The sequence below is a fragment of the Neovison vison genome, chromosome X, assembly GCF_020171115.1.
Source record: "Neovison vison isolate M4711 chromosome X, ASM_NN_V1, whole genome shotgun sequence".
Lineage (NCBI taxonomy): Eukaryota > Metazoa > Chordata > Mammalia > Carnivora > Mustelidae > Neogale > Neogale vison.
In genome coordinates this window covers 1,570,720-1,595,864 of record NC_058105.1, presented here as the reverse complement: position 1 = coordinate 1,595,864, position 25,145 = coordinate 1,570,720, and the positions used below count along the sequence as shown (strand labels likewise).

The window sequence follows — 25,145 nt, the reverse complement described above, 5'->3', positions numbered from 1 at the left end:
TAGGTGCCGGGAGGGCCAAGGGCTCGGGTTCAGCGCCAGGGGGGCTAACCTAGCAGCAGGAAGGGGGCAACTGGGGGAAAGAAATTCTCTTCAGATGCTTCCCGTGCTCAGTTGCAGATGAAACACGGGCTGCCCCTGAACTGTGGGGAAGGAAGCGGACCTCCCCTTGGAGAGCCAGGGGCCGGCTCTGCGGGTCCACTTACGGCCAGTGTGCTCGGTAAAATGACACAGCTCGTCTTCAGTCACAGGTTTTTATTTGCCTGTCATAATTCTGATATTTATGTACATATATATATATTTCTTTTGTTTTTTTTTTTTGTAAAGGGCTCATCAACAGACCAAGCAAAGGCATACAGGGAGACCGTGGCTGCCAGGCAGGAGCGCGGCAGAGCTGGGAGAACCAATCTTTCCTTTTTTCTGTCTGTGTGTGTGTGTGTGTGTGTGTCTGTTTTTATTTTTCCTAGGATGGGATCATCAAAGCTAATTGCTATAAAACCTAGAAACCACCTAGAGACTCAGACATCTGCCTACACTAGTGGCATATGGGGAAAGGCGAGGGCACAAACTTTCAAGGTCACGGTGTATTTACATTCCCAAGGCTGAGGGACAGGGGAGGCTGAGGAGGGGCTCTACTCGGACCAGGCAGGGTGGCTAGAGGGTCCTGGGCCGCAGGCAGTGGCAGGGGCAGCGGGGAAATGTGCCTGCCCCATGCCCTGGCAGTGACAGAGGCCACTTGGATGTTGTCTGGTGGGCACCGAAGGCAGCGTGTGTGCAGAGCTCCGGAAAGCTGGCCGCGGGGTGGAGCGGGCAGCGGAGGAAGGTGGCGACCAGCTTGCTACTGCGAGGTGGGGACTCTGGGCCCTCCAGATGGCCTCCTCCGCCCCCGCGGCCAGCTTGCCCAGATCCCGTCCTGACTGGAGCAGGTGGTGGGGACACCGAGTCCTGTCCCCAACCCCAGCCAGGCTGTCCGAAGAGTGGACCAGCCCTACTCCCTCTCTGCCCAACCCCAGCCCAGGGGCTGACGAGGCAGCCCCTGCAGGCTCTTGGTGGGCGGGTGATTGGTCCCCGAGCTGGAACAAAGCAGTGCGTGCCCAAGAAGGGGAGCAGCTGGGTTTTGGCAATAAAGTGGGGACCGGGTAGTCAGAAGGGGTTCAGAGGCAGTGAGCTCCTCTCCTCTGCCCCCAACTTCAAGCCTCCCGCAGGCCCAGGGCCGGGAGGGTGGGGCAGGGCCTGGAAGGGAGTCGATGGAGCCTCAGTCCCAAGGTCAGCACGGGTGCTGGGCTCCGGGGTCTTGGCCTCTGACTCCCCTGTAGCCCGGCCCCAGACATGGCCCTGCCTGGCCTTGCCTGGCTGGAACGCACTACTCTAGCGCCCCGGCAGGGTTGATGGGGGAGGCAGCCCCTGAGCTGTCATTGCCTCCTGTGGCCTCCTTCTCCTTCTTGCCGCTGTACTGGCCGATGAAGGAGCCATCCTCATTAAACTGGACGTCCACACTGCCCCCATAGTCGGCCAGGCTGTCATCGCTGCCCAAGGGCTTGATGTCTCCATTGAGGGACGGCTGGCTGCTGCCAAAGGCCTTCTCCTCGTTGTCACTGTGAGGACAGAGGGCGGGGAGGGAGTGGGAGGCTGCCCGGGGGAGCCCAGTAGGAGCGGGCAGGTGCTAGCCTGAGGAAGGAGGCCCGGCTGGAGGGCGGCGCCCAGGTTCCACCTGCCTTTCATTTGAGGAAGAAGTCCTCATCCTTGCCCCATGCCCGGGAGGGCAGGTGGAGCGCACACCACCGGAGGGGCAGGATTTGGGCATGCCCAGGATCCAGGGGCCAAGAGGAAGGAAGTGGGTGCTCAGCCTACAGGTGACAGCAGGCCCATAAACTGGGCATCAGTGTAGGGACCAGTCAGGGCATGTCTGCTTCTCCCCGAAACAGGGAGCTGCGGGGCCGGAAGGCTGGGGGATGGCAGAAGCCCGGGGTACTGTCCCCGGCACGGACCCCGCCATGAGGCTATGCCGGTATCTTCCCACCACGCCCGTCTTACCTCTCCAGGGACCTGACATCACCCAGCAGCACGGAAGAGAGGGAGAGACAGGGTCAGACAGGCAAGCTAGGGCGCCGCCGGGCGGCCCGCCGGCCCCACCCTTACCCCTGGGCTCACCTGTACTCGCCAAAGGTCTCGTCCTTCATTGGCCGCGCCTCGGAGTCCACCTGGGTGTCCTCCTTGTCCTTCACTGAGACACAGACGCAGAGAAGGCCCAGCTTCCTCTCCCACCCCTGCCTGCCTCTGCGCACTGGGCCCCATCCCCAGGCTGGAGACCCTCTGTGCCCCGAGTGCCCCCGTTCTCTCTCGGCAGCGCTCCGAAGCTGGGAAGCCTTCGAGGCAGACCCCTCACCCCACATGGGCCTGAGCACCACGTGCTGCCAGTGTGCACGGAAGCTGCTGTGGGGCCCCTTGCCTGTCCCCATGCGGCCATGCCATCCTGCCAGAGCCGGGCGCCCATCACCACCACCAGCGCCGTCCTGGGAGGCCTGCGGCCCTACAGCTCCTACCGTCTGGAGGTGCAGACCGTCCATGGCCGGGGACTGGGGCCCGCCAGCGAGACGGCCTTCAAGACCCCCGAGGGAGGTAAACCTGGGCCCCGCCGCCCAGCCGGTGACCGCAGGCCTCACTTACCGGAGTACTTGCCGCCTTTGCTGCGCTTGATAAAGCAGAGGATGAGCAAGACGAGAAGCAGGAGGACGATGGCGCTGATGAAGCCGATGAACCAGCCCTCAGTGGCGAAACCAGCGGGAGGGAGTCTCACACGGCCTGGGAGGGGGGGTCCCGAAGACACTGAGCCTGGGCCCCAGCGAGACCTGCGCTCCCAGCCCTCTGCCCTTGGGGACCCGGAGGGGCTGGGGGCAGGGGAGGGGGGCAGTGATGACCTGGTGTTGAATCATGCTTGAAACTGACACTTGACCGGGGGCGCGGCTGGGGGCAGGGGGTGGGAACGAGGACCTTCTGCAAAGATGACTGCCTTGGAAACGGTTAAAACAGAAGGATAATGAAAGAGGCCATTTCAGGGGCCCAGACTTCTCAATCCGGGCCAAGCGGCCCCCAGATTCCAGGAGGACAGCAGAGCCATGACCTGGGGCCTGGGGCAGGGGCGGGTGCGCGGGGCCGACAGAAGCCTCACCGGTGCCGTTGGTCTTCACAGCCATCTTAAGGAGCACCCTCTCCTTGAGCAGGTGGATCTCGTAGTCGGTGTCGGGCTGCAGGTCCCACTGTGTGTAGGAACTCTGGTTGTAGCTGACGTACTGCGGGGGCAGATGGGGGCTCATCTTCTCGTCTGCAGGGGTGAGGGCGGCAGGGATGAGCAGGAACGCCAGGCAGCAGCCCGGGTCGTGCCAGCCCCGGGGGGCCCCTCTTTGTGCTCACCCCCCAGGGCTTTGAACCAGATCTGGAACCCAAAGTTGCACTGGCCCTCCTTGGGGACCCAGGAGACCACGCTGTAATTCTCGCCGGCCATGGCCGAGATGTTGCCAAAATCCGGGGTCCCTGGGGAGCAAGAGGAGGTTGTGGGTCCTCGAGGCAGCCCAAGGCTGGCCCTCCTGGGGCCTGGCTGAGGGTCGGGGGCCTCCTCAGCCCCTGCCGCTCACCGGATAAGGCCATGGTGCCTCCCTCCCGCACGATGGCCTCCCCGGGGCCCTCCTTGGTGGTGGCCTGCAGCCGGAAGCGGTACCGCAGGTGCGGGCTGAGGTTGGTCAGGTTGTGTGTCCGCAGCTCGGGGTCCGGAAGGTCAAAGGACAGCTGCTCCTTGTCCCCGTCGTCCACTGTGGGGAGAGGCGGGGAGTTGGCTGCGGCTGCCGGCTCTGCCTCCCCCCGTCCCCCCAAGCTCCCCCAACTCCTCGGCCGTGCCCCACGCACAAGGACGATAGGAGAGCACGTAGCCGGTGAGCACGCCGTTGTGGCTGAGCGGCGGCTGCCAGTGCAGCAGGAGGCTGGTGTCCGACTGGCACTCCAGATGCAGCGCCTCAGGGTGGCCTGGCACTGTGGGGCACAGAGAAGAGCGGCAGGTCCTCGCCTGGGGCTGCCACGTGGGCGACAGGGCAGGGGCGGGGCCCAGACTCACCTCCCTCGGGGGTCTTGAAGGCCATCTCGCTGGCGGGCCCCAGTCCCCGGCCGTTGAAGGCCTGCACTTCCAGACGGTAGGAGCTGTAGGGCCGCAGGCCTCCCAGGACGGCGCTGGTGGTGTTGGCGGGCACCACCACGTGGCCTCTGTGGATATGCCTCTTGCTGTGCTTCCGCTGACTGCCCTCCCACCAGTACGACACCTGTGGAGAGGGGCAGGAGACCCTGCCGTAGTGTGGAAGGCAGCGGGCAGCGCACCTCCTCAGGCCTGTGTCCCACTGCCCTCGATGGGGACCCTTTCCTCCCACCCCAAGGACTCCCGGGAGAGCAGCTGGCAGGTGGCAGAGGCTCACGCCCGTGCTGCGACTCCTGTGGCCTCACGCATCACCCTGGGGATCCCACCACCCCCACACCTTGAACCCTTCCTTACATTGTATCCTCGGAGGTGGCCCTTGACCTGGGCGGGGTCCACCGGCCACCACCTGACCAGCACAGCGCTAGAGTTGAGGATCTTGACGCCTTCCAGCTCAGGGCTTGCCTGGGGGTCTGCAAGCAGCCGGCGACAGGGATGAGGGCCTGTGGCATCCGGAGGCCAGCCCAGAACCCTCCCACAGAAGGAAGATGGATCTGGGTGCTCTATGGGGTGTGCGCCTGGTGTCGGGCTCTCCTGGCAGACCGTCTATTAGTTGCAAGGGAGAAAGGATCTTGACCAGGTGACCAAAATCAGTGTCTAGTAATGTTCCAGATGCAAGGAGAGGGAAGGCACAGGACAACTAGACCTGACAGGGGTTCTGGATTGGATCCTGGACTGGGCGGAAGACAGTGCGGACGGGCACACCCGGGATGTCGGCTGCCGACTAGAAAAACAGTGTCTCAGTGATCAACGATAAACTTCTGTACTTCGTGGGGGCACTCTGGTTAGGGAAGAAAATGTCCTTGCTCCTAGGAAATGCTCTACTGAGAGCCCCAGCATGGAGGGAGGGTTTGTACAATACTCACAGTCTTCCCCCGAGTAGCCAATGGTAATCTGCGGCTCAGGGCCCTTGCCCTGGCTGTTGACAGCCTGGACTTTGATCTCATAAGGCACAAAGGTGGACGTGTTGGACACAACCAGCAAGGGGTCGCTCACGATCTGTTCCTGCCAGGCACTCCGTGTCCCCTGAGGGCGCCACTGAACACGATACTGAACCTGGGGGGCATTCCAGTCCATCCATCTAAGGGGCTGGAGAAGGGTGAGCAGAAGCGGAGCTGGTCAGCCAACAGCACTCCCCCCCTCCGCTGACCTGCTCCGGAGCCCAGTCTCATATCCTATTGTCTTCTGATCCTTCGCACACTCAGGGGAGCAGCCAACACCCGCATCCCGCACCCCGGCCTGATGTCCTGGGGCACGCTCAGCCCAGGGGCCCCTCACCTTCCAAGTGATGACCATGTTGCTGGTCTCGTTCCCTTCCCCCTTCACATCCACAGGGTTCTTCTCCGGGGCTAGAAAATAACATGATAACACATCAGAGCTGTGGGCTCCCACAGAGGCTGCGAAGGCCACGGCCCAAGGAAGGAGGGGGCCCTTTCTGGCGCTTGGAAGCCAGGAGCCAGAAGCTCTGAGCGAGCCCTGGCTCCAGCAGAGGGGCTCGGGTGGGCCATCTCGTACCCTTGGACCCCCGGTGGCTCACCTGCCTCAGGTGTGACCACGGTCTCGGAGGCTGGGCTGGGCTCTCCAGGCCCATACTTGTTGATGGCAGTAACTCGGAAGGAGTAGCGCACGTAGGGCGAGAGCTTGAGGGTGGTGGAGGTCTGGTTCCCCGGCACCTTGCCCAGACTGTACCATTCCTGAGGCGCCATCTCCTTGTCTTCAAATTCAATGTCATACTCTGCCAAGAAGTGAACCCGTGACTTGGCGGGGGGCGTATGGGGGAGGGGCAGACAGGGGTACAAGCCCAACTCTCCCTGAACGGGAAAGGGAGTGCTTAAGGCAACAGGCAACCTCAGAGGCTGGGGAGGAACCGTGAGCCCCACGGAGGGGGCCCGTCATGGAGCCGTGGTCCCAGGAGGAGGAGTCCCACCAGGAGGGAAGGTGACCAGGGGCGGCCGGGTGGGGGGGGGCACGCTCAGGCCTCTTACTCTCGATGGGGGCGTTATGGTCCTCGGCGGGTCTCCAAGACAGGCGCACCTGGCTCTGTTCCAGCAGGTGGCGGTCGGACAGCTCCAGCTGGGGCACCGGCCCGGGGCTCCCTGTGGGTCACAGAGAGTGGGTTCTCTGGCCCGAATGCCAGCCGGCCACCCCGGCCCCAGCTGGAGGGGTCTCCCAGGCCGACAGCCCAATACCATCCTGGGACTCACCCACCACCAGGAGCCGGGCCCGGCTCTCCACCACGTCCAGCTCGGTGCCGGCCACACAGCTGTAGTTGCCCTGGTCACTGTAGTCTAGGCTGTGGATGACCAGGCGCCCCTCCTCTATGAAGTACCTGCCGGGGGCAGGGGGCGCATGTTGTCCCTTTGTTCTGCTTCCCTCCCCTCCCTTGTTTGCCAGAACCTCCCTGCTCAAGGCAGGAGCGCTCCCCTGCGGATGAGGCCAGGAGGTCTGGACGTCCTGCTTTCCCCACTCTGCCCCCTTCCACCAGGCCGAGGTTGGGGCCGGGCCCGCACTTGTCACTGTCCCCAGACTCCTGAAGGTTTCGACCGTCCCCTCGCCAAGTGATGCTGTGCTGCAGGGAGGGGTCAAAGGAGGCCTGGCACGTGAAAGTCACTTTTGAGCCTTTCTTCTCGATCGCACTCTGCGGCCCCTGCGTGATCTGAGTGGCATCTGAGGGCAAGGAAGGAAAGGGGGGTCACACCGGTGTTCTCCAGAGACCCTAACCCTCCCTCCTGGAGGTGTTGCTGATCACATCAGACCTTTGACCTGCAGGTTAGCCACAATGGTCACATTGTTCTGGTCATTGGCGGCCTGGCAGAAGTAGTGGCCAGTGTCATTGGCCTGGAGGTCCCGGATGCCCAGGGTCCCATTGGTGTAAGGGAAGAAACGTTCGTCCCGCAGCACGGTCTTCCCTTCCTTGTCCAGCCTGGAGTGAGTAGGGCGGGCCTGGCTTAGAGCCTAGCCAGCTGGGGGCCCTGCCCTCCCGGGGCCAGAAGGTGGCTTGGAGGCACCCCACTGGGGAGGGGTCACTCACCACTGGACACTGGGCACAGGGGCTCCAAAGGCCTTGCACAGAAGATAGGCGGTGCTGCCCTCGACTGCCATGTAGGTCTCGTTGTCTGGGGTCAGGATCTTGGCAGGAAGCTCTGGGGGACAGGGACAGGCCGGGCTCAGGGTACGGCGAGGGCACATAAGCCATCAGCATAGGCCAGGGCTCAGCAAAGCCAGCCTCTCCCGGATGGGCTCAGGGGCCATTCTCAAGTCCCCAAGAGCCCTGCCAGTCTTGCTTCCCTGTACAGAGCCTGAGCCTCTGCCTTCCAGTAGGCCTCAGCTATGTCTCCCATCCCAAGCACCCAAGTTTGACCAATTGCATGAGGCCCCACCGACAGCCCACCTCTTCCTGAAAGCCTTCCTGGCCCATCCCTGCCTTTCCAGAGGCTCCGAGAGAGGAGGCACCAGGCTGGCCTCGGAGACACAGGGCCTCCACTCAGTGACACGTGGTGGGCCAGTGCACTGTCTGAAGCCACCCTGTCAGCTGTAAATGGTGGCCAGCCCCTGCCCTTCCTCCATACCGCCGCCCCCGCCCCTGCCCCACGCTGCTGATGAAGGTGGGAGCGAGATGGGGTGACGGACCCCGGGGAGGAGAGGGGCAGCCACGGCAGACAAAGCAGCTGTTGGCCGAGTCAGTCCGGTGGCCTCGCCGGGTGGGCTGCGGGGTAGGACAGACGCGTTACTCACGAACGACATAGATGTAGGCGTTGGCCAGCAGGAGCCCGTGCCGGTTGCGGGCCTCGCACTGCGTCACCATCGTGTCGCTGGGCTGCACATGGCTCAGGATCAAGGCCCCACGCTGGATCCGGAACTTCTGGTCTTTAGCCAGCTCTGCGTGAGCAGCAGGTGTGCCCAGGGGTCCGGGGCAGAGCCGTGAGGCATGCTGAGACTCCCCCTCCCCCTCCCCTCCCACCCCAGGGTTCCCCCAGGCTCCCTACCCCTGCCCAAGGCCCCACTCACCCTCCACAGGAATGCCATTGATTCTCCAGGTGACCTCCGGCTGGGGCCTCCCCTGCACCTGGCAGTCTAGGCGGGCAGTCTCTCCAGGCCCGTACAGACGACTCTGGGGCTTGTGCAGCCAGTAGGGGGCAGCTGCGGGGTGGTGGGGGAAGAGCTGCCCTGAGCCCGCAGCCACTGCTCCGCCCCGCCCCTGGCCACCACCTCCCCCGCCCCACACCACCTTGGGCACCGCAGGCTCCCGTCCCTGGAGGTCAGTGCAGCCCAGGGAGGCACCTTACCCTCCACAGTGACGTAGTAGGTGTGCCGATCGCTGCCCAGCGAGTTCTCGGCCAGGCATCGGTACTCGCCGTCGTCCTCTTCGGCCACATTTAGCAGCTGCAGCGTCTTGTTGTGGTTCTGGTAGGCAACTCGGTCAGCCGGCATGGGGCCACTGGGGCGTAACCACTTGATGGTGGGCGTAGGGCTGCCCGGGGCCAAGCGGGGCGGGGGGTGGGGGCAAAGCACATCGGAGAGAGCACAAGGCTGCTCAGCCTGGGCCAGAGACAGAGCCCCCCCCCCCCATCTGCCCGCCCCCGCCCAGAGCCCCCAGACTCACAAGCCCTCGGCGATGCACTCCAGGACCAGCGGCTGCCCCTGCAAGGCCACCAGATGGCTGCTGGAGTTGGTGGGGAAGAGCAGGCGCGGCTTCCTGTCGATCATGCTGTTGGCTGGGAATCAGCATGATCATGAGATCATGGGAGGAGAAAGGAAGCACCCACGGAGTTACCAGGGTAGATGATTCCCCCTGCGAGGTCCTGGGTGGGGCCTGTTTCCTCCTCTATTCTAAAGGAAGGACCCCATCTCTGTTCTGGCCTCCCAGGATGGGGATTGGCCAGGGTACAAGTGGGGGTCGAGCAGTCCTGGGGGAAGACTGAAGCCACCTGATCTTTGGGCTGGGTCGTGCCTGCGGGGGGGAGGGCAGGTGTCTGAGTCTTTGGGACTCACTGGCCTTGACCCGGAGGTCAATGGGTTCCTTCTGGATGATGGTCCGGGTGCCAGGGAAGTGGGCGTGGCAGATGTAGTCCGAGTGGTTGTCCGAGGTGAGGACGTTGGCAAAGTAGAGATTGCCGTTCTGACCCATCGTTACCCGCTCATCCTGCTTGATGTGCAAGATCTCTGCGGGGGCAGGTGGGGGGCAAGGAAGCAAAGGTCAGGCCCCCACCAGGGAGAGGTACCCGCTGCCACCTTCTCCCCAGCCAGCAGCCCCTCGTGGGCACCCACTGCTGTTCATCCAGTAGATTCGGAGCGGCTCGGCGCTGGGCGGAGGGTGGCAAGGCAGGACCACCGACTCCCCCTCCTCCACCTCTACAGGCTTCACCGTCTCTTTCGGCCACTTGGGGGCACCTAGAGGGGACAGATGGGCTGGTGCTATGGGTCCCAACTCTTGTCCTGGTCAAGGCAGGGCAGGGCAGGGGAAAGGAGGACAGATGCCCCTTGGGAGGGCCTTTCTGGGCTCAAGGCTGAGACCCTCCTCGTGCAAAGGAGAGGCTGGGCAGAAGAGCAGAGGACTGTGAAGGGTTAACCCTTCACAATTCTCAGCTCCCACCCAGAGGCCTAAGATTGGGGGTGGGGGAAGGCTGTGGTGCAGTGATGGGGGAGGGGAGCTGTGGAAGGATGTGGGAGTCACAGACCCTTCCATCATCCTGACACAGAAACCATGGCAACAGTCGCCAAGGTAACCAGAGGGGTGGAGAGGCAGAAAGCTCAGGGAGGATGGGATGCAGAGGGAAAACCCCAGGGAGAGGAAGGCACAGATAAAGACAGAGCTGGAGAGCGAGCACCGAGCACCGGAGGAGGGAGACAGAGGGCCAGGTCGGAGGTGGACAGGGAGGCAGCAGGGAGGAGGGAAAGCAGAGGAAAGGGGCCACAGAATGCTGGGGGAGGTGGCAAGACATGACCCAAGAGCTGCGGAGAACGAGAAGGGACTGCAGAGAGGCAGAGGGGACAGAAGGCCGAGCCCAGGCAGCGATCAGACAGAGCAGACCGGAGGGAGGAACAAGGCAGCTTAACAAGCCTGAGCCTGTGTGCGGGATCGTGAGGAGGGCCCCGGAGGCCAAGGCAGGACAAAGCCCAGAGGCAGAAGCGAGGGAAGGGGAGCTAGAGGTGACCAGAAAGAGAGTGGAGAGAGGGACAAAGCACGGAAGGAGGGGCACAGCGCTGGACAGCGGAGGAAGGTGGCTGCGGCTGGCGGGGCCCCCAATCTCCTCCACACACTAAACTGCCAGCAGGAGGGGCATGGCTCCCAGCCCGGACTCCCACGCCAGCTCCCTGAGACCTGCCCGGGGACCCTCTTGAGTGCCCCAGGCCCTCCCAGGACCCTGCAGCGTCTCGCACCCTCAGCCATGAGCTGGATCTCATGGGACATGGCTGTGCCCAGCTTATTGCTGGCAAAGCAGCGGTAGGTGCCCTGGAACCTCTGGGCAAAGTTGCTGTTGTTGCCTGTGATGGTGAAGGAGCCAGAGTGTGGTGCCTGGTGCACGGTCACACCCACTTCCTCCTTGGGTTTGAAGTGGACGCCATCCCGAGTCCAGCGGAACCTGTGGGCAGAAAAGGGCTCAGAGGCCTGAGGCCCAGGAACCCAGGAAAGGGGCTGGAACAGGCGAGAGGCCAGGCTGTGAGCAGCCGGGGACCCTGGGGATGGGCCAGGCAGGGCAAGGACCAAGGGGCGTCTGGGCGCAGAAGTTGGGTGGCCCTGGGAGGCACGAGGACTGCAAGCGGAGGGCTTAGAAGGTGAAGGTCACTCACTGCACTTCAGGTTTGCCGCTGGCCTCACACTTGAGGCTGATGTCATCTGTAGGGAAGACAACCAGGCGCCGTGGAGACTGTTCTGTGATGACAGGTGGTTCCATCACTGGGGACAGGAGAGACAGAGATGTGGCAAGGATAGTGTCTGGCTTCACAGTCTCAACCCCTGTCCCACTGGGGGGCGGCAGGGTTCGAAACCCTTAGAGCCCCAAGGCCACGGGAGAGGGGTGGGGAAGAAGGAGCTAGAGAGCCATGGGCTTGCGGGCCATGAAAAGAGGGAGAGAAGGGGACGCGGTGCAAACGTAGAAAGAGACAGAACGGAGAGAAGAGCAGCGCAAAGAACGAAGACAGACATCTAAGAGAGACATGAAGCCAGAGACAGAAACCAGGAAGTCGCGCGGAGGGAGGGGAGCAGAGAGGGTGAGCAAGAAAGCCCAGGCCAGGGCAGAGACAGAACAAAGACAGGGCCCCGGTGAGACAGCCAGAGAAGTCGGCGCCGCACGCAGGTGCCGCACGCCCGCTCATGGGAAGAGCTGGGCAGACACAGCATGGGAGGGGGACTTGCAGGCACCACTCTTTGCCCGCCTCCTGGGAAACACTCCCACCCTCCCCCAACTTACCCCGGTATCCTTCATCTAAGGAATCCAAGCAGCAAAGGAGAGAGCAGAGAGAAATGCTGACACTAAGCCCCAGCAGGGCGCCCGCTGGCGGGGGCAGAAGTAAGCCCACCCCATTCCCGCGGACCCACGCCCTCACCCCGAGGAAGGGGAGGAAGTGAACCAGGGCCACGGGTGGGGTAACGTGAGGGTTACATGCCAGGCTGGAATTGTAGCAGGTCAAGACCCAGAGAACAGGGCAGGGTCCCCGATCACGGGTCCCAGGGGTAGGGTCATGGCCACAGGGTTCAGGCTGCTGCTCTCAGGAGAAATCTGTGCCTTTTACAAGTAGTGCCCTTTGGACAGACCCTTGCATCCTTCCCCTGGCAGGGCCTGCAGGACTGACCCCCGTTCCACCCAGGATGCCTCAGAAGCTGGGGAGGCGGGAAGCCCAGCGTCCCTGGTGCCCTCGGCTCCAGCCCACTTCCCTCCTAATCCAATTAGCATGGCTCAGGCGTTTTCAATTACCCAGGCCCAGCCTCCGGAGCCCAGCCGCCCCTCCCCCCGTGAAACCCTCTCAAAGGCCAAGCTGCCGCCGGGTTTCCGAGTTTCCGTCGCCTGCAGGGCTGATGCCAGCCCTCTCTCTCCCCCCTGCCTTCCTCCCCACCAGCCCCCAAGTTCCCTCGGGTGGGGGGGCCGGAGCTATGGCCTCCCAGCTGTAGGACTCAGCGCCACATCGGCCTGGGTGGCTATGAGGAGGGGAGAGGAGGCAGGGAGCCCTCCGGAAGCTTTGTCTCCGCAGAAGACCTCCGTTAAGGGTCCCCAGAGAGAGAGGAGGAGGCTTCCTGAGGACACAGCCCAGGGAGCCCTGAGTTGGGGAGGGGCCAGCGCAGGCAGACCAAGAGCAAGAGATGGGGACTGGGATGGAGAACAAGATGGGGAAAATGGACTGGATGGAGGAAGCGGAAGAAGAGACAAAGGGGCCCGGAGCTGCAAGGGGGAGCAGGCTGTAGCTGAAGGTCCCAAAGGGGAGGAGCCCCACCACCCACCATATTGTACTGAGGTCAATAACCAGCGCTGGCCAGTGCTCAGGGCAGCGCACGTCTGTCTCCTCACTCCTCCCTTTCTCCACATTGTCCCTGTCCCTCTGCACACAGACATGCCTGGCCAGATGGCCCAGGCAGTGTGGTGGCAGGCCGGCCGGGCTGGTGCCCAGGGTAAGGCCTGAAAAGCAACCAAAAGGAGATGGAGGGGAAGGAGAACAGGTACATGCACTTGAGTGTGCAAAAGTGTGAATCCAGGCAGACCTGTGAATGCTCCTGGGTGTTCTGCCTGCAGTATGTTTGCCTGGCAGTGTGTTTGTACATGGGTGTGTTCCGCCAGAGCACATCTGAAGGCTGTGGGTGTGCATGCTTGCATTCCATATCGTACATCGTACACCTGCCTCCGTCTCTCTTTGTGTCTAAACCTCTCGTGTGTGTGTGTGTGTGTGTGTGTGTGTGTGTATGCCTGCGTGCCTCCCATGTGTCCTCTCAGGGTCTCTGCCCCTTCTGTATATCTGGGCCTGGTTGGATACAGGTGGTTTGTCTGTGTCTACCCACGTGTGCATCTAAGGGGACATCCCCACCCTTTGTCCCCTCTCCACCTCCTCCAAACCCTTGGCTGCCTTCCGCCAATGCCGGCTACCTTCCAAGCCCACCTCCCTCAGCCCCTGTCCCATTCCTGGCAGAGACAGTCTTCCCCACTGCCAGCCCCCAGCTCATCTTTCAGTGACACTGGCCTCCTCCAGCTCCAGGCCCAGAGACAAAGGTAGCAAGGTGAGGGTGAAAGGACTGGAACTACCAAGCAAGGGGCGGGCTCAAGATAAACAGCACTGTAACGCACACCCCACACGCGGCCCCAGCTCACACACACACGCGACCCACCACGATCAGAGGCTAATAAACACCTGCAGACCTTCACAAACCTGACCAGTAACAGTTACAGTGACGCACCAACGTACATATACAAAATCACACTCAAGAATATCCACATGTTGTCAATCACAACCACACACTTCCGTACACACAAATACACAGTCTGTGCAACTCACAAGCACACGCAAATACTCATGGTTTGTCACAAACCTCCAGCCACACTTCCCAACACCCAAACACCTATCCAGGACACTCAGCAAACGGAAGGTTCCATCAGTCCCACCCCTCCGCCCCACCCATTCATAAGGATCCAGAAAGCTGCTGGGCCTTTGTAAGGTGTCTTGTCCTGTCTCAGTTCACAGACAGGGCCACCAAAGGCCCGAGATGGGATTATTCAAGTCAGAAGGAAGGCAAAACTAGAATCCAGGCTTTTGCACAAGCTAGCCTGTAACCGGGGCCGGGCTCCCTTCTCTTGCCCACCACAGCCCAGGCGGCGGGTGGGGGAGGGCGGGCCAAGGGCGAGCACAGAGGGGGTTGGGCCAGCGCCAAGCCTGCTGTCCGTGGTCCTGAAACCGCACCCCCCCCCGCCTCCCGCGCCTTTCCCCTATCCATGGTGCTGACACACCCCGCCTCTTCCACCCAGTCCTCTCCAGAGGTCCTGGGGGCCTCCTGCCCATCTGTGCCCAGGAAAGTAGGAGTGAGGGTCCAGAGCCAGCAGAAGGTGAGGATGCAGAAGATAAAGAGGAGCACGGCACGGCGGCGAATGGAGGCGTCAAGGCTCCCTCCGGCTACTCACATTCGTCGGGAATCTGGATGAGCAGGCAGGGGCTGCACAGAAGCAGAGGCCACAAGTACCGCAGCGACACGGCCATCTTCCCGGCAGCGCCGGCAGCTCGGCACGGCACAGCCGGCCGGGCTTGGCTCAGGCTCCGGCCGGAGGGAAGGGGGCTGCTGGGCGGCTTGGGGCGGGATCCGGGGGTGGGGGCACTGGGAGAGGGAAGGAGGGAAAGGAAAGGTCGGGAAGGAGAGAGGAGAGAACGGACGACTTTAGTGACTAACATCTGGGCGAGCCCCGGCTCCTGGCCCCGCCCCCCGCCCCGCCCCTGGCTGGCCGGCTCCCCCATCCCTCCCTCCCCCACACCTTAGAGGGAGAAACCTAGAAGAGTCTTAGCACTGGCCAGGCCTCCAGGTTGCCTTTCATTCCCTTTCTCCTCTGTCTGTGCCTTCCGCACCAGCTGCCTCTCCAGCGTCAACTTGTTGCCCCAATCAGCTCCCCTGGGCATGCCACAGGCCACTCAATGCATGAGTGTAGATGAGGATGGGCACGTAGCCAAATGTGCACATTAGTATTTATGTGGCTGTGTGTGTGCAGGCAGGAGCACATTTGTATACGTCCTCTCTGGGAGGGGAGTGCACTCACGAGTAGGTATGTGTCAATGCATGGGTATAGATAGCTGTGTGCACACAGGAACACATGTGTCTTCTCATGTGTACCTGTGGGGGATGAATCCTCACAAGTGCTCTCTCTGTGTTACACACAAGCAGGGGTGCGCATGTATGCAGAGAACTCTTGTCAGTCTCACTTCCATGGGTTTCAGAGCCAACAAATCTCTGGGTGCTGTTCAGGTCTAAAAAACTGGTGAGGGGGGAAGCAGGATCTTGGGAAGTGGGGACAAGGAAGGGAAGAAAGGGGCCCAGGAAGATGACATTTCACAGAACAGTTTGAGGAAATGGAAGAAGGGGGAAGGAAGCCTGACCTCAAGAAGTGGCAGGAGAAAGGAAAGTAGGAAAGCATCTCTCCTCTGTTCCTCTGTCCCCCGCGGGGCAATAGAAGTGAGTGTGGCCTCTCCCATTCCAGATGCTGCAAGCCAGGGTCAGGACAGGGATCAGGGGGAACTCTGGGACAGTGTTTCTGTCACCTCTCAAGTGTCTCACAAGCCCAGGTTTTTTTCTGAGTCTTCCAGGCTCAACTGCTAGATGTGTCCACTCAAGCGCCACACCCACATCCCACCTGCATGCAAGAAACCCTGAAGATGGGAGGTCCAAGCAATGGGGGTTTCTCTGCTAATGACTAGAAGAGGAAACACACTCCCAAGAAGACAGCAAACTGACTCCCAACAGGAAGGGGTGTGAGAAAGAGACAAGTGGAGAAAGTGCAGGAGGGGTAAAAGTGGGCTGCTGTTGACCAAGAGCTTGAGTCTGGAGCTGGGGTCTCAGTGCCCTCCCCAAGACCATACTGGATATCGTCATTGTGCCCAGCAAAGACCTCAACGAAGAGAGACAAAGCCTCATCCAGAAGCTGAAGGGGTGGGTAGGGAGGCCTAGAATGCCCTGTTGAGGCATCTAGACTCTGTCAGGAAGCAACCAGCAGCCATACATTGGGTTTTGGTAAGGTGACCCCCAAGAAGAGTGGTGAATGCAACAGACCGCCTGGGGACTAGGAAGGGCAAATGGATGGTGGTGGAGAGTGGTCAGCTGACTGGGGACGGGGGAGGTGGAGGAACACCAGAACAGGTCAACATGGATGGGCTGAAGGCCAAGAGAATGCCTTGGGTTAGGCTGAAAGTGGTGACCGTATGGCCAGTTCCCAACTTGCAAGAACTGGGGGCCCAGAAGGGAAGAGCAACAGCAGACCTTCCCCCACAAAGCCAGTACTAGCAGGGTGGCCCCCAGGCAGGCTTGGCCTCCACCTCAAGGCCTGTAGGAAACAGTAGGAGACTGAGATCAGAGGGCAGGCGATCAAACAACCACCTTAGGAGCTCTGAACACTCTAAAGTCTTCGGAGGCAGGGGGAGGGAAACCAGCGAGGGCGAGCTCAAAGAAGGGCCTTCTTGCACGGAGGAGACCTGAGTGCTCCCTTTGCTGGAATGATGACCACTGTCATGGCAGCTCCTGTGTGTCCTCAAAATCCAGGCTCCCAGAACGGGGTCGGCAGACACACCCCAGGTGCACATGTACGGCCAATACAAGCCCCTGCTCCCCACTCTCTGCCCCGTCCCAGTGCCCCACGGTCTCCTGGTATTTGCCACCCAGCTTGCCACCTTCCCGGGCACTCAGACAGGCAGGAGCCAGAAGGTTGAGGCCCCCTGACAGCAGGGAGGGGGCTCTGCCTCCTCCACTCCCACTGCTGCTGGGTCTCTGATCTCTCATCATTCCTCAGGCAATTACAGAGCAGGCGGCTCAGGTTGTCAGCTCAGCAGGCCCCCCAACCCCCATCAGCACCTCCAGGGGCAGGGAGGCAAAGAGAGTGTTCCACAAGCTGCTGTACAGATGGAGCCAAGGCCATGTCTGCGAGGGGTGGGGACGGGCTGGGGAAGACTGAAGGGTGACAGACAGGGTGAGAACGAGGCAGGAGGGAGCAGGAGAGGCTGAGAAGTAGGGCTGGGGGAGGGAGGACAGGGAATGGGAGACAAAGGATGCCGGACCACTGCTACAGTAACCAAGACGGAGAAATCCAGCAAAGAGATTGGCACTGGAGAAAGGGAGGGAGAAAAGGAGTACAAAGGGCGAGAGATGCTGCAGATGCTCTGACGGAAGAAGAGTGAGGTGTGTGTGTGCACTTGGCCTAGTGGCGCCTCCTCAGGCGCTCCTGTCCCTTGGGGGGGTGTGCCAGGCAAGGGACTGAGATGGAGGAGGGAGATGGGCCCGAGGAGCGGGGCTTCCTGGGATAGGAGGCCAGGCTGGGCTGACAGGCGGGGCAGAGAAGCTGCTGAGCCAGGACCACAGGGACAAAGGCCACGGTAACAGGCAGAGCAGCAGGTCCCCGGCCACTTGTGGCACTGCGGCTAGGAGACAGTTGTAAGACACGATGAATGAGCCACTGCCGGCCTCTCCCCCAGGAGGTGGGGACCCCCAAAACGGGGAGGGAGAAGCACTCAGAGGATCCCAGTGGGGTCCTTCCAAGATTTCTGCTAGTGGAGAGTGAGCAGCCACCTGGCTAGGGGAAGGGGCCCGCGTGTCCACAGGCACACCAGTGGGTGTCCGTGTGCGCCTGCACTTCATGCTGGCGGAATGCACAACAAAGGCTGCTCCTGAGTGGGTCTGGCTGAGAACCCATCCCCCGCCCCCAACCTGCCCCCACCCCAGTCAAGAAGAAAGGGCGTGGCAGGTGGGGGGGGCAGGGGTGTAGCTGGTCTGGTCCACTGGAGCCTGCAGACAAACAGGCTCCGGACTCCAGAGGAGCTCCGCCCCTCGCCGCTCCCTAGCCAGATTGTGCCCCTTTAGTCCCTGGGTCCCCTGAGGAGTCCTCTCCCACGGCCTCCTGTCCTCTGACTGGCAGGAGGACTTGGAAGGTCACGAAATGATGCTGAGACCTGGGGTTTCTGCTCTTCTCCCTACACACACACACACACACACACACGCACACACACGCACACACGCACGGCATGAATCTTCAAGGGTGCCCAGGTCCTGTGTAGAGTCCTCCCTGCTTCCCTGCTCCTCCCATCTGATAAAAATGCACCTGCTCAAGGGACAAGCAGAGAGAGTGCCTTCCAGCTCAAGGTCCGCTAAGAATGGCAGTGTCCCATGATCTCACAGGCCCGAGCAGGGGCAGGGCTGGGGGCTCAATGCCCCAGGTGTGTGAGATGGTCTGAACGTGGGTAGTGGGTTCTCGGACTCCAAGGCCTGGGGCACAGCTACATGCGGGCACCCACGCCTGGGCTCTCTCCCCAGCGGGGCTGGTGGGGCCTTCAAGCCTGTCCACATGTACATGAGGGCGTGGGTGTCACCTGGTCCCCGTGCACTGTGTTCCTTTAAGGCTCCTCCTCACCCTCCCCCCCGCAGGCTGTGGCTGGCGGGTTTCCATGGAGATGGAGCCCAACTCCCTCCACCGGCCTCGGAGAGGAAAGCCTGCCGCAGCCAAATGGGTTATTTCGATAATACATAAAGGAGGCTGCTGGATGGGAGCCCCCACAGGTATCTGGGGGCTGCGGGCCTGAAAGAATTGCCACCTTGTCCTCTGTGGCCCCCCCACCTCACCCCTCCCTGAGGTGCTCCCCAGAGTGAGCCCTCAGCCGGAGCCTGCAGTCGCCAAGGCAACGAGACCTCACCTGTAAAGGACCATTCTCCTTAAAGGGTGAGGAAGGGGCGGGACAGACATTAACCCTTCGTGGGAGAGCAGGGAGAAGAGACAGTCTCCACTGGGGAGGGGAGGGGAGAAGCTCACCATCTGGGGCCCGGACAGTTCTCCCCACCCCCTCACGTGTGTGTCTCAGTCAGATGCCCCATTTTATTAAATAAATTCACGGATACCACTCATCACACCCCAGGGATTTCTAAGCACTTTTACATGCATTACTCAATTAATCCTTAAAATCCCCCCCATCGGAGGGGATCACGATCCCAACTTCACAGATGAGGAAACTGAGGCTCATAGAGCCAGCATGGACCGACGCTCACCAGGACAGATTCCCAAAGCCACTAAGCACTACTCGGGGGAGGGCCGGGGGCGGGGGGGGGGGCAGTCAGCTTGCCTCTCAGGCACCCCGCGTCCCAGCATGTGTACTTGCTTGCGTTCCCAGAGGGCCAGGGCCTTGGACAGGGATGGCCTCCAAGCCGTCCTGCCCCCTAGGGAAGGGCTTATTTGCTAGGCAGATGGCAGGCAAATGTGGGGGGCAGGGAGGGAAATCTTGGGAGGAGGCCACATGGAAGGAGGATGTGACCCATATCACGCCTCAGCATAGAGCAGAAACCATCCCCTTCCTGGGCCTTCGGCTTTACATGACCCCGGCCATCCAAGGATGCCGTCCAAGAGAAGGCAAATTCCTTTCCCTACCAGGCTCGGGGACAGCTGTGTGGGAGGGGAAACTGAGGCCCAGTGGAGCAGGGGCCAAGACTCTAGCCTCCCAGACCCCTAGAGTGCCAGTGGCACAGCCGAATTTCCCATGCACAGTTGGGGAAACTGATGCCCACGGCCTAAAATCTGCCCCCCTTTCCCCCCTCTAAGCCTTTCCTTCAGTTCTGGAAAGCTGAGGATAAGACCACAAACACTCCTAAGAAATAAACCTGGCACTAGAAGAGGCTTGGGAGCCAGGCTGGAGGGCACAATGTACATCCCACTGCAATGGGCTGGCAGGGCCCAGCTCTAGAACCCCAGGGAAGAGAAGGCAGCCAAGCGGGCAGGCAGCGCAGGGACTGTGCCTGGCAAAGAGGAGAGGCAAGAAGCCTCAGCTTGCTGCCAGAGCGGCCAGTCCTGGGACACCTGGCCCAAGGAGGGGCATGGGGGATGGGCAGGGGTTGCCTAAAAAGGGCTCAGAGATGGCCAGGCCCCTCCAGCCCCCTCAGGGCTCCCCCACCCCCAAAGGGCTCCAGAGCAGAGGGCACAGGAAGCCTGGGGTGGACAATGGGGCCTCTGTTGTCCCCAGGGCCTCAGCATTCCTAAGGCATGAACACAGGAGGCCAGGAGAGGGGTCAGAGGGCACCCCACACAAAACGGGAAGCCCCATGCTGCGCGGGTCATGCAGCAAGGCACCCCAGCCCCCGCGACTGCCACCATCAGGCCCGCCCCTTCCCAGCACAGGCCCACGGGGCATCTGAGGGGACCCATTCGGGCACAGAAGGATCTGTGTGCCCACGCTTTCTCACGAACACAGACAAATGCGCACACATGCAACCAGATGTATGATCCCCACTCATGCAAAGAGGAACGCCGTGCAAACGTCCGGAGGCCTGGCTTCTCTCTCCAAATGCTCTGGACCTGAAGGCCGAGGGATGGGCTCCTGGGAACTCATCTCCTGCCTTCGAGCTCCTCAGCCAGGCCGACATCGAGAGACGGACAGGCTCAGAAGGCCCCCCTCGGCTGCATGCACAAAGCCCAGGATGCTGTCACCTCCTCCTCCGCCCAACCCAAGGCTGACACAAGCCATCCCTGACGGGTTCAGGGCCAGAGGACAGTGGCTGGGTGCTCCCTCCGCAGCTTCAGGACCTGAGGAGAACATGGAGGGCCCAGACAAGCTCCTGAGGCCCTGAGTGGGGGGCACTGGACAAAGAAAAGCTTCTGGAAAGGCCAGCAGTCCAGACCCTTCCCCTGCAGAGGGACCGTGGCCCCCTCTCTGACCGTGGGCTTTAGGATGCCATGAAGATCCTGTTGATATCGGGGAAGAAGGCAGACTGGCCTTGCTAACTGCCCGTCCCCCAGTCCTCTGGCTGGTGGCCAGCAGGCGCCTCCTGTCCACCGTCCAGGTCGGATGAAGCTACTACAGACAGTCTGGGCCCAACCGCAAGGCAAGGAGCCCACTAGAGGAGCGCTGGGAGCCGCCGAGCAGTCACCCAGGTGCTGAGGCTCAGAGCTGGGGCCAAGCTCAGGGAGATCAGGAATGGGGCAGGGGAGGAGCAGGGAGAGCAGCTAGACAAAAGGGGAAGCAAAGAGAGTAAGGCCAGGGCACGAGGGGGGAGGGTGGGGCAGGCAGAGGCATGGCGGTGGAGCCCAGCAGTGCACTCCCCACCGCAAAGCTCAACTGAGTAGGGGGAGAAAGGCCACGCTTTCTGGAAGGGGGGGGCATGGGGAGCTGGGTGGCTGGCAAGGGGAGAGCAAGGGGGCGGGCCAGGGGAAGCAGAAGAAGGGGGGCGGTCAGGATAGGCCGGGTCAGAGCAGGCAGGAGGGCGAAAGACTGGAAGGCAGGGCCTGCTGAAGGCCCGTCCCAGCAGGTCCCCACCCAAGGACCCAAACACAGCCGTCCAGACCCAGAGCGATCTTGTGGGAGGAACAGGCAGGGCAAAGACTGGGCCTGATCAGACCTCCTTCGTCCCCTATTGTGTGAATCACAGGCTGGGGCGGGGCCCCTAGAACTGTACTCTGTGCGCAGTCTCCCCACCTCCCACCTGCCGAGGGGAGCCTGGCAGAGCAGGGCAGTTGGCTGAGATGTCCATCTTGGTCGACCTCTGCACCAGACCCCCATCTCTACTCCATTCTCCCCTAGCACATGCCCTCCCAAGCCCAGGGCAACCCTAGAGACCCATCCCCCTCACCTCAGAACTGTTCAATCTTTTACCCAAGGGGTGGGTCCAGGAAAAGCTCCCTCCGCCTTTGCCCCGGTTCTCGGGGAGCTGGCCTGGCGCTGCCATTCCTGGCCGGGCCCCTCTGCAAGGCCACGTGGCCCTCACCGTCCACAATGGCGCCCGGAGCCCTTCTTTCCAGTGGCAGCCATTTAGACTGGCACCGGAGATGGGCTCAAAAGGGACCTTGGAGGTGAACGAGTCTGCACCCTCAGGTGAGAGCCAAGAGGGCAGAGGCTCGGAGCGGGGAATGAACTGGGACACCCAGGTCACTGGGCTGGGAAGGGCAGGTGTGGCGCATGGGGCTGCCTCCTCCATCCTCCCTCGCAGGCTTTGCCCAAGTGTGTGCCCCAGCAGCAGAAAGAGGCTAACTGGAGAACAGCCCACTGGAGGAGACCTCGGATGAGGCCCTTTCTCGCTCCTTGCTTCCCTTTTCCCTTCAGAGAGTCACAAAGGAAAAAAGAACCAATTCATTCTCTCCGAGGACAAAGGCAGCGTTGGTCTGGTTCCTTACTGGCTCTTCCGTCAGCAGCACGGAGCCTGGCCCAAGTGGGCACTTGGCAGTGGGCAGTCGCCCAGCAAATGACGGCCCACACCATGGGCCGCTGGGCTCCTGGGCAGAGAGAAGCTCATCACGGTGCAGAAAGGGGCCCCTGCCGCCTCGGGGCACTGTGCAACCACTGGGTGCTCTGCAGGGGGGCTGCGGCCCAGGCACTGGGGGAGGAGCCTCTGGGGAGACTGAGGCTGGGGTGTGCTGAGTGGTGATCAGATCACCGGCAACCCTTAATTTCTTTTGTTCTTTTCTGGATATTTCAAGTGTACCATGGTAAGCCTCGTTACTTCCGGAATTGCGCACACAAAGACACAAAATAAGTGTGAAGGGAAAGACAACGATCAGAATGTAGCAAAGAGAAACGACTAGGAGCCACATTCCCGGTCTCAGCCCTGACACCAGCTTGCCTTATGGCCACAGAGAGCCAGGAGCCTCTGCAGCCCCGGGAGCCTAGGGGCGCACGAGTGGGTGCTGCCTGGGTGCGGTGCCAGGCGAGAGGCTGAGCGGGACTGAGTCCCACCATCTGCGGCAAGGAGCTGCTACGGAGTAAGAGGGGGTAAGAGGCCCCAGACAGGGCCCTGCCCCAGCCCCCCCCCCCCAAGAGACAAGAAAGATGAGGCTTAGCGGCCCTTGGTGGGAAGAAAGGCTGACTGGCTTATTCACTGCCAGGGCCCACGTGAGTCAGCAGAGATGACACGGGGCTGCCCAGAAGCCCCTACCCTCTGGGTGGAGTTAACTGGAAGCAGGGCACCTCCTTAGAGAGGTGGCATCAGGCCTCCAGCGCCTTGGGGCTGGCAGATGGCCCCGGGACTGACTCCCTAAGACAGGCAATGAGGCGTGGGGCTCCAGACCCCCGCAGGAGGCAGCACGTTGTACTTGCTCTTCCCCCCCCCCCAACCAAGAGATTCCAAAGTCTGCCCTAGGGAAGGGGGAAGAGGAATTGCAGGCCCCTCCCGTCACAGAGACCCAGAGACCTGCGGTGGGCAGGGCCAGCGCCCTGAGCATCTCGCTTTCCAGAATCCCTGGCCCTGAGCCGCTGCGACCCTCCCTCCCTCACCTCTACCCCACAGACCCACATTCTATGCCCCGTGCACTGCCGCACACCGTAGGTGCCCGGGCTGACTGCACACAGTGCACCTTTCTCCGCTGCAAGAGCCTTCAGAAACTGAGGCTCCAGACACACCCCGCGCCTCCGCAGGAGTCCCTCGTCCTGGTGCAGGCTTGCAGGGGAGCCCCGGGGAGTCCAGACTGGGGTTCGGAAAGAAGAGGGAGGAGAACAAAGCCCCCCTTCGCTCTCCCCCAGCCTTGGGGCGGAGGGCCTGGCAGCGCCCGGCCCTGCCCCCACCCCTCCCCCCACGGCAGGGGCAGCCTAGGCCAACCCCTACCACGCAGCGGCGGGCTTTTCAGCCAAACGGAGCCCTCGAGTGGGTAAGAGGGGCAGCCACGCCCAGGGCCACACCCCACGGCGGCCACGGGGGGGGGGTGTCACTCGGTCCCCAACGCTCCCCCTTTCTCTCACACGCGCACACCCGTAGGGATGTGCCAACTTCAGCCCCTACCTGCCCACACAGGCCCTGCCTGACTCCCCGCGTAGTGTCCCTCTCCCGATCGGCATCTTGGGCGTCGCCCAGGTACCCCTCACCTGTCGGGCTCAGGATCCCGGTCTCCTTCCCCGCCCCCCGCCCGGCTCCTGTCCGCGGGGCCCGGAGCCCGGGGCCTGGCCTGGGTGGGGCTCCAGCCACCCCGCCCGCAACTGCGGGCTTGGCCGTGCGGCGCCCCTAGCTCTCGTTCCCCCACCCCGGGCAAGGCTGAGCCAGGGGGCCGGGGGCGTCGCAGCCGCAGCCGGGGCGCGAGGGCAGGCCTGCCCGGCTTACCTGCGCTGCGGCTGCCGCTCGGGCTGCCCGCCCAGCCTCCGCGCACGCCGGCCTCGGACCCGCTGCCCGAGCGCGTCTGCGATGCCGATGCTGCGGCGGCAGCGGCGGCGGCGGGGCGGGGCGGGCGTGCGCGCAGGGGAGGGGGAGGGGAGCGCAGGGGAGGCGGGGGAGGAGGGAGTGAGATCACCTCCCCCGCCGCCCGCCCCGCCCCGCCGCGCCCTCTCCCCTCTTCTCCGCGGACCCGGGTTGCGGAGCCCGGCGCCGGCCAAGAGCCCCTTGTGGCCCCCCGCGGGAGCTCAGTAGGACCCCCGCCGCCAGATCGCGCCAGACCTGCGCCCGCAGCCCCGTAGTCCCTGGCCCCTGAGCGCCCGGCACCGCGGCGCCCTCGCCGCAGCGTTGGGTCCCGGAAGGAATCGCGGGGCGAGGGTGCCCCCGGGGCACGGGGCTGGGATGTGGAGAGAGGAGTGGGGTGCGGAAACATCCCCCAGCCTTCACTCGGTCCTCGAGGGCGCTGGCGAGCGAAGAACGCCCACACGCAACGCTGTCGGCCGCGCCCTGGTCGTAGGGTGTTTGGACGCTCCCCAGCCAGGGGCAGAATTCCCCAGTCCCTGGGGTCTTCCCCGAATCCCTCCCATCCTAGGCATCCGGTCCGGTAGGGCGCGGGCCTCGATTTCAGCCCACCAAAGACGCTCTGGGGGTGCGAGGAGGTCACGGAGAGGGAGCCCCTGGAGCCACCACTCTCAATTCCTAGATCTTCCTCCAACTCCCTGCCAGCGTTCCCAGGCCCGCGTTTTATTTCTTTGTCAGGAGGATCGGCCCCTTCTCGACCTTTCCCAGAGGCCCCACTCTCTCCGGTAGCCCTAGCCCTGGAAGCCTGGAAAGGAGCTCCTCCCCAGCACACCCGCTGCCCCCCCACCCCCCCACCCCCCCGGGCCAGTGACCTCCGATTGGAGGCGGAGGCGGAGGGCGCAGCGATTCCGGAGTAAGCCGAGCCGGCCGCAGGGCAAGGAAGGCCTAGGGCCCAGATGGCAGATTGCAGCCCTGGTGGCCTACGGTATTTTTATGAGCATGCCTGTTGCCCAATGAAGCATTCTGGGGCCTTCAACTCAGCCTCCATAGACCCTCCAAGCCATGCAGGAGGCCCACGTGGGAGGGTCCCCGGCATCCCTGCCTGGGGTTCCCAGG

The 25,145-nt window shown here is 62.5% G+C and overlaps 1 protein-coding gene across 2 annotated transcripts; it reads right to left on the bottom strand.

Annotated features, from left to right (window-relative positions):
• Positions 1–237: 237 nt before the first annotated feature.
• On the bottom strand, positions 238–14,447 carry L1CAM (L1 cell adhesion molecule). Of its 2 annotated transcripts, XM_044235391.1 has the most exons (28): positions 14,335–14,447; positions 11,647–11,661; positions 11,027–11,132; positions 10,616–10,818; positions 9,503–9,625; positions 9,227–9,397; positions 8,838–8,949; positions 8,521–8,705; positions 8,243–8,374; positions 7,970–8,113; positions 7,266–7,377; positions 6,991–7,157; positions 6,745–6,901; positions 6,439–6,563; positions 6,220–6,330; positions 5,772–5,969; positions 5,513–5,583; positions 5,101–5,323; positions 4,532–4,647; positions 4,103–4,304; positions 3,898–4,020; positions 3,630–3,803; positions 3,409–3,528; positions 3,167–3,319; positions 2,665–2,799; positions 2,149–2,221; positions 2,032–2,043; positions 238–1,592 (listed from the first exon to the last, which is right to left on the bottom strand). In XM_044235391.1, exons 1-28 carry the CDS (start codon positions 14,408–14,410, stop codon positions 1,361–1,363), a joined length of 3,771 nt encoding a protein of 1,256 aa, XP_044091326.1. In that variant the 5' UTR covers positions 14,411–14,447; the 3' UTR covers positions 238–1,360. The 2 variants fall into 2 exon arrangements, with proteins under 2 accessions (XP_044091326.1, XP_044091327.1); XM_044235392.1 differs by lacking the exon at positions 11,647–11,661.
• Positions 14,448–25,145: the final 10,698 nt, after the last annotated feature.

Coding starts and splice junctions, on each gene's coding strand:
- L1CAM (XM_044235391.1), bottom strand. CDS start 14,410: ATGGCCGTGTCGCTGCGGTACTTGTGGCCTCTGCTTCTGTGCAGCCCC. Junction 8,950..9,226: donor TGACCTCCGGGTCAAGGCCA/GTGAGTCCCAAA, acceptor GCTGATTCCCAG/CCAACAGCATGATCGACAGG. Junction 5,584..5,771: donor CGTGGTCACACCTGAGGCAG/GTGAGCCACCGG, acceptor GTTATTTTCTAG/CCCCGGAGAAGAACCCTGTG.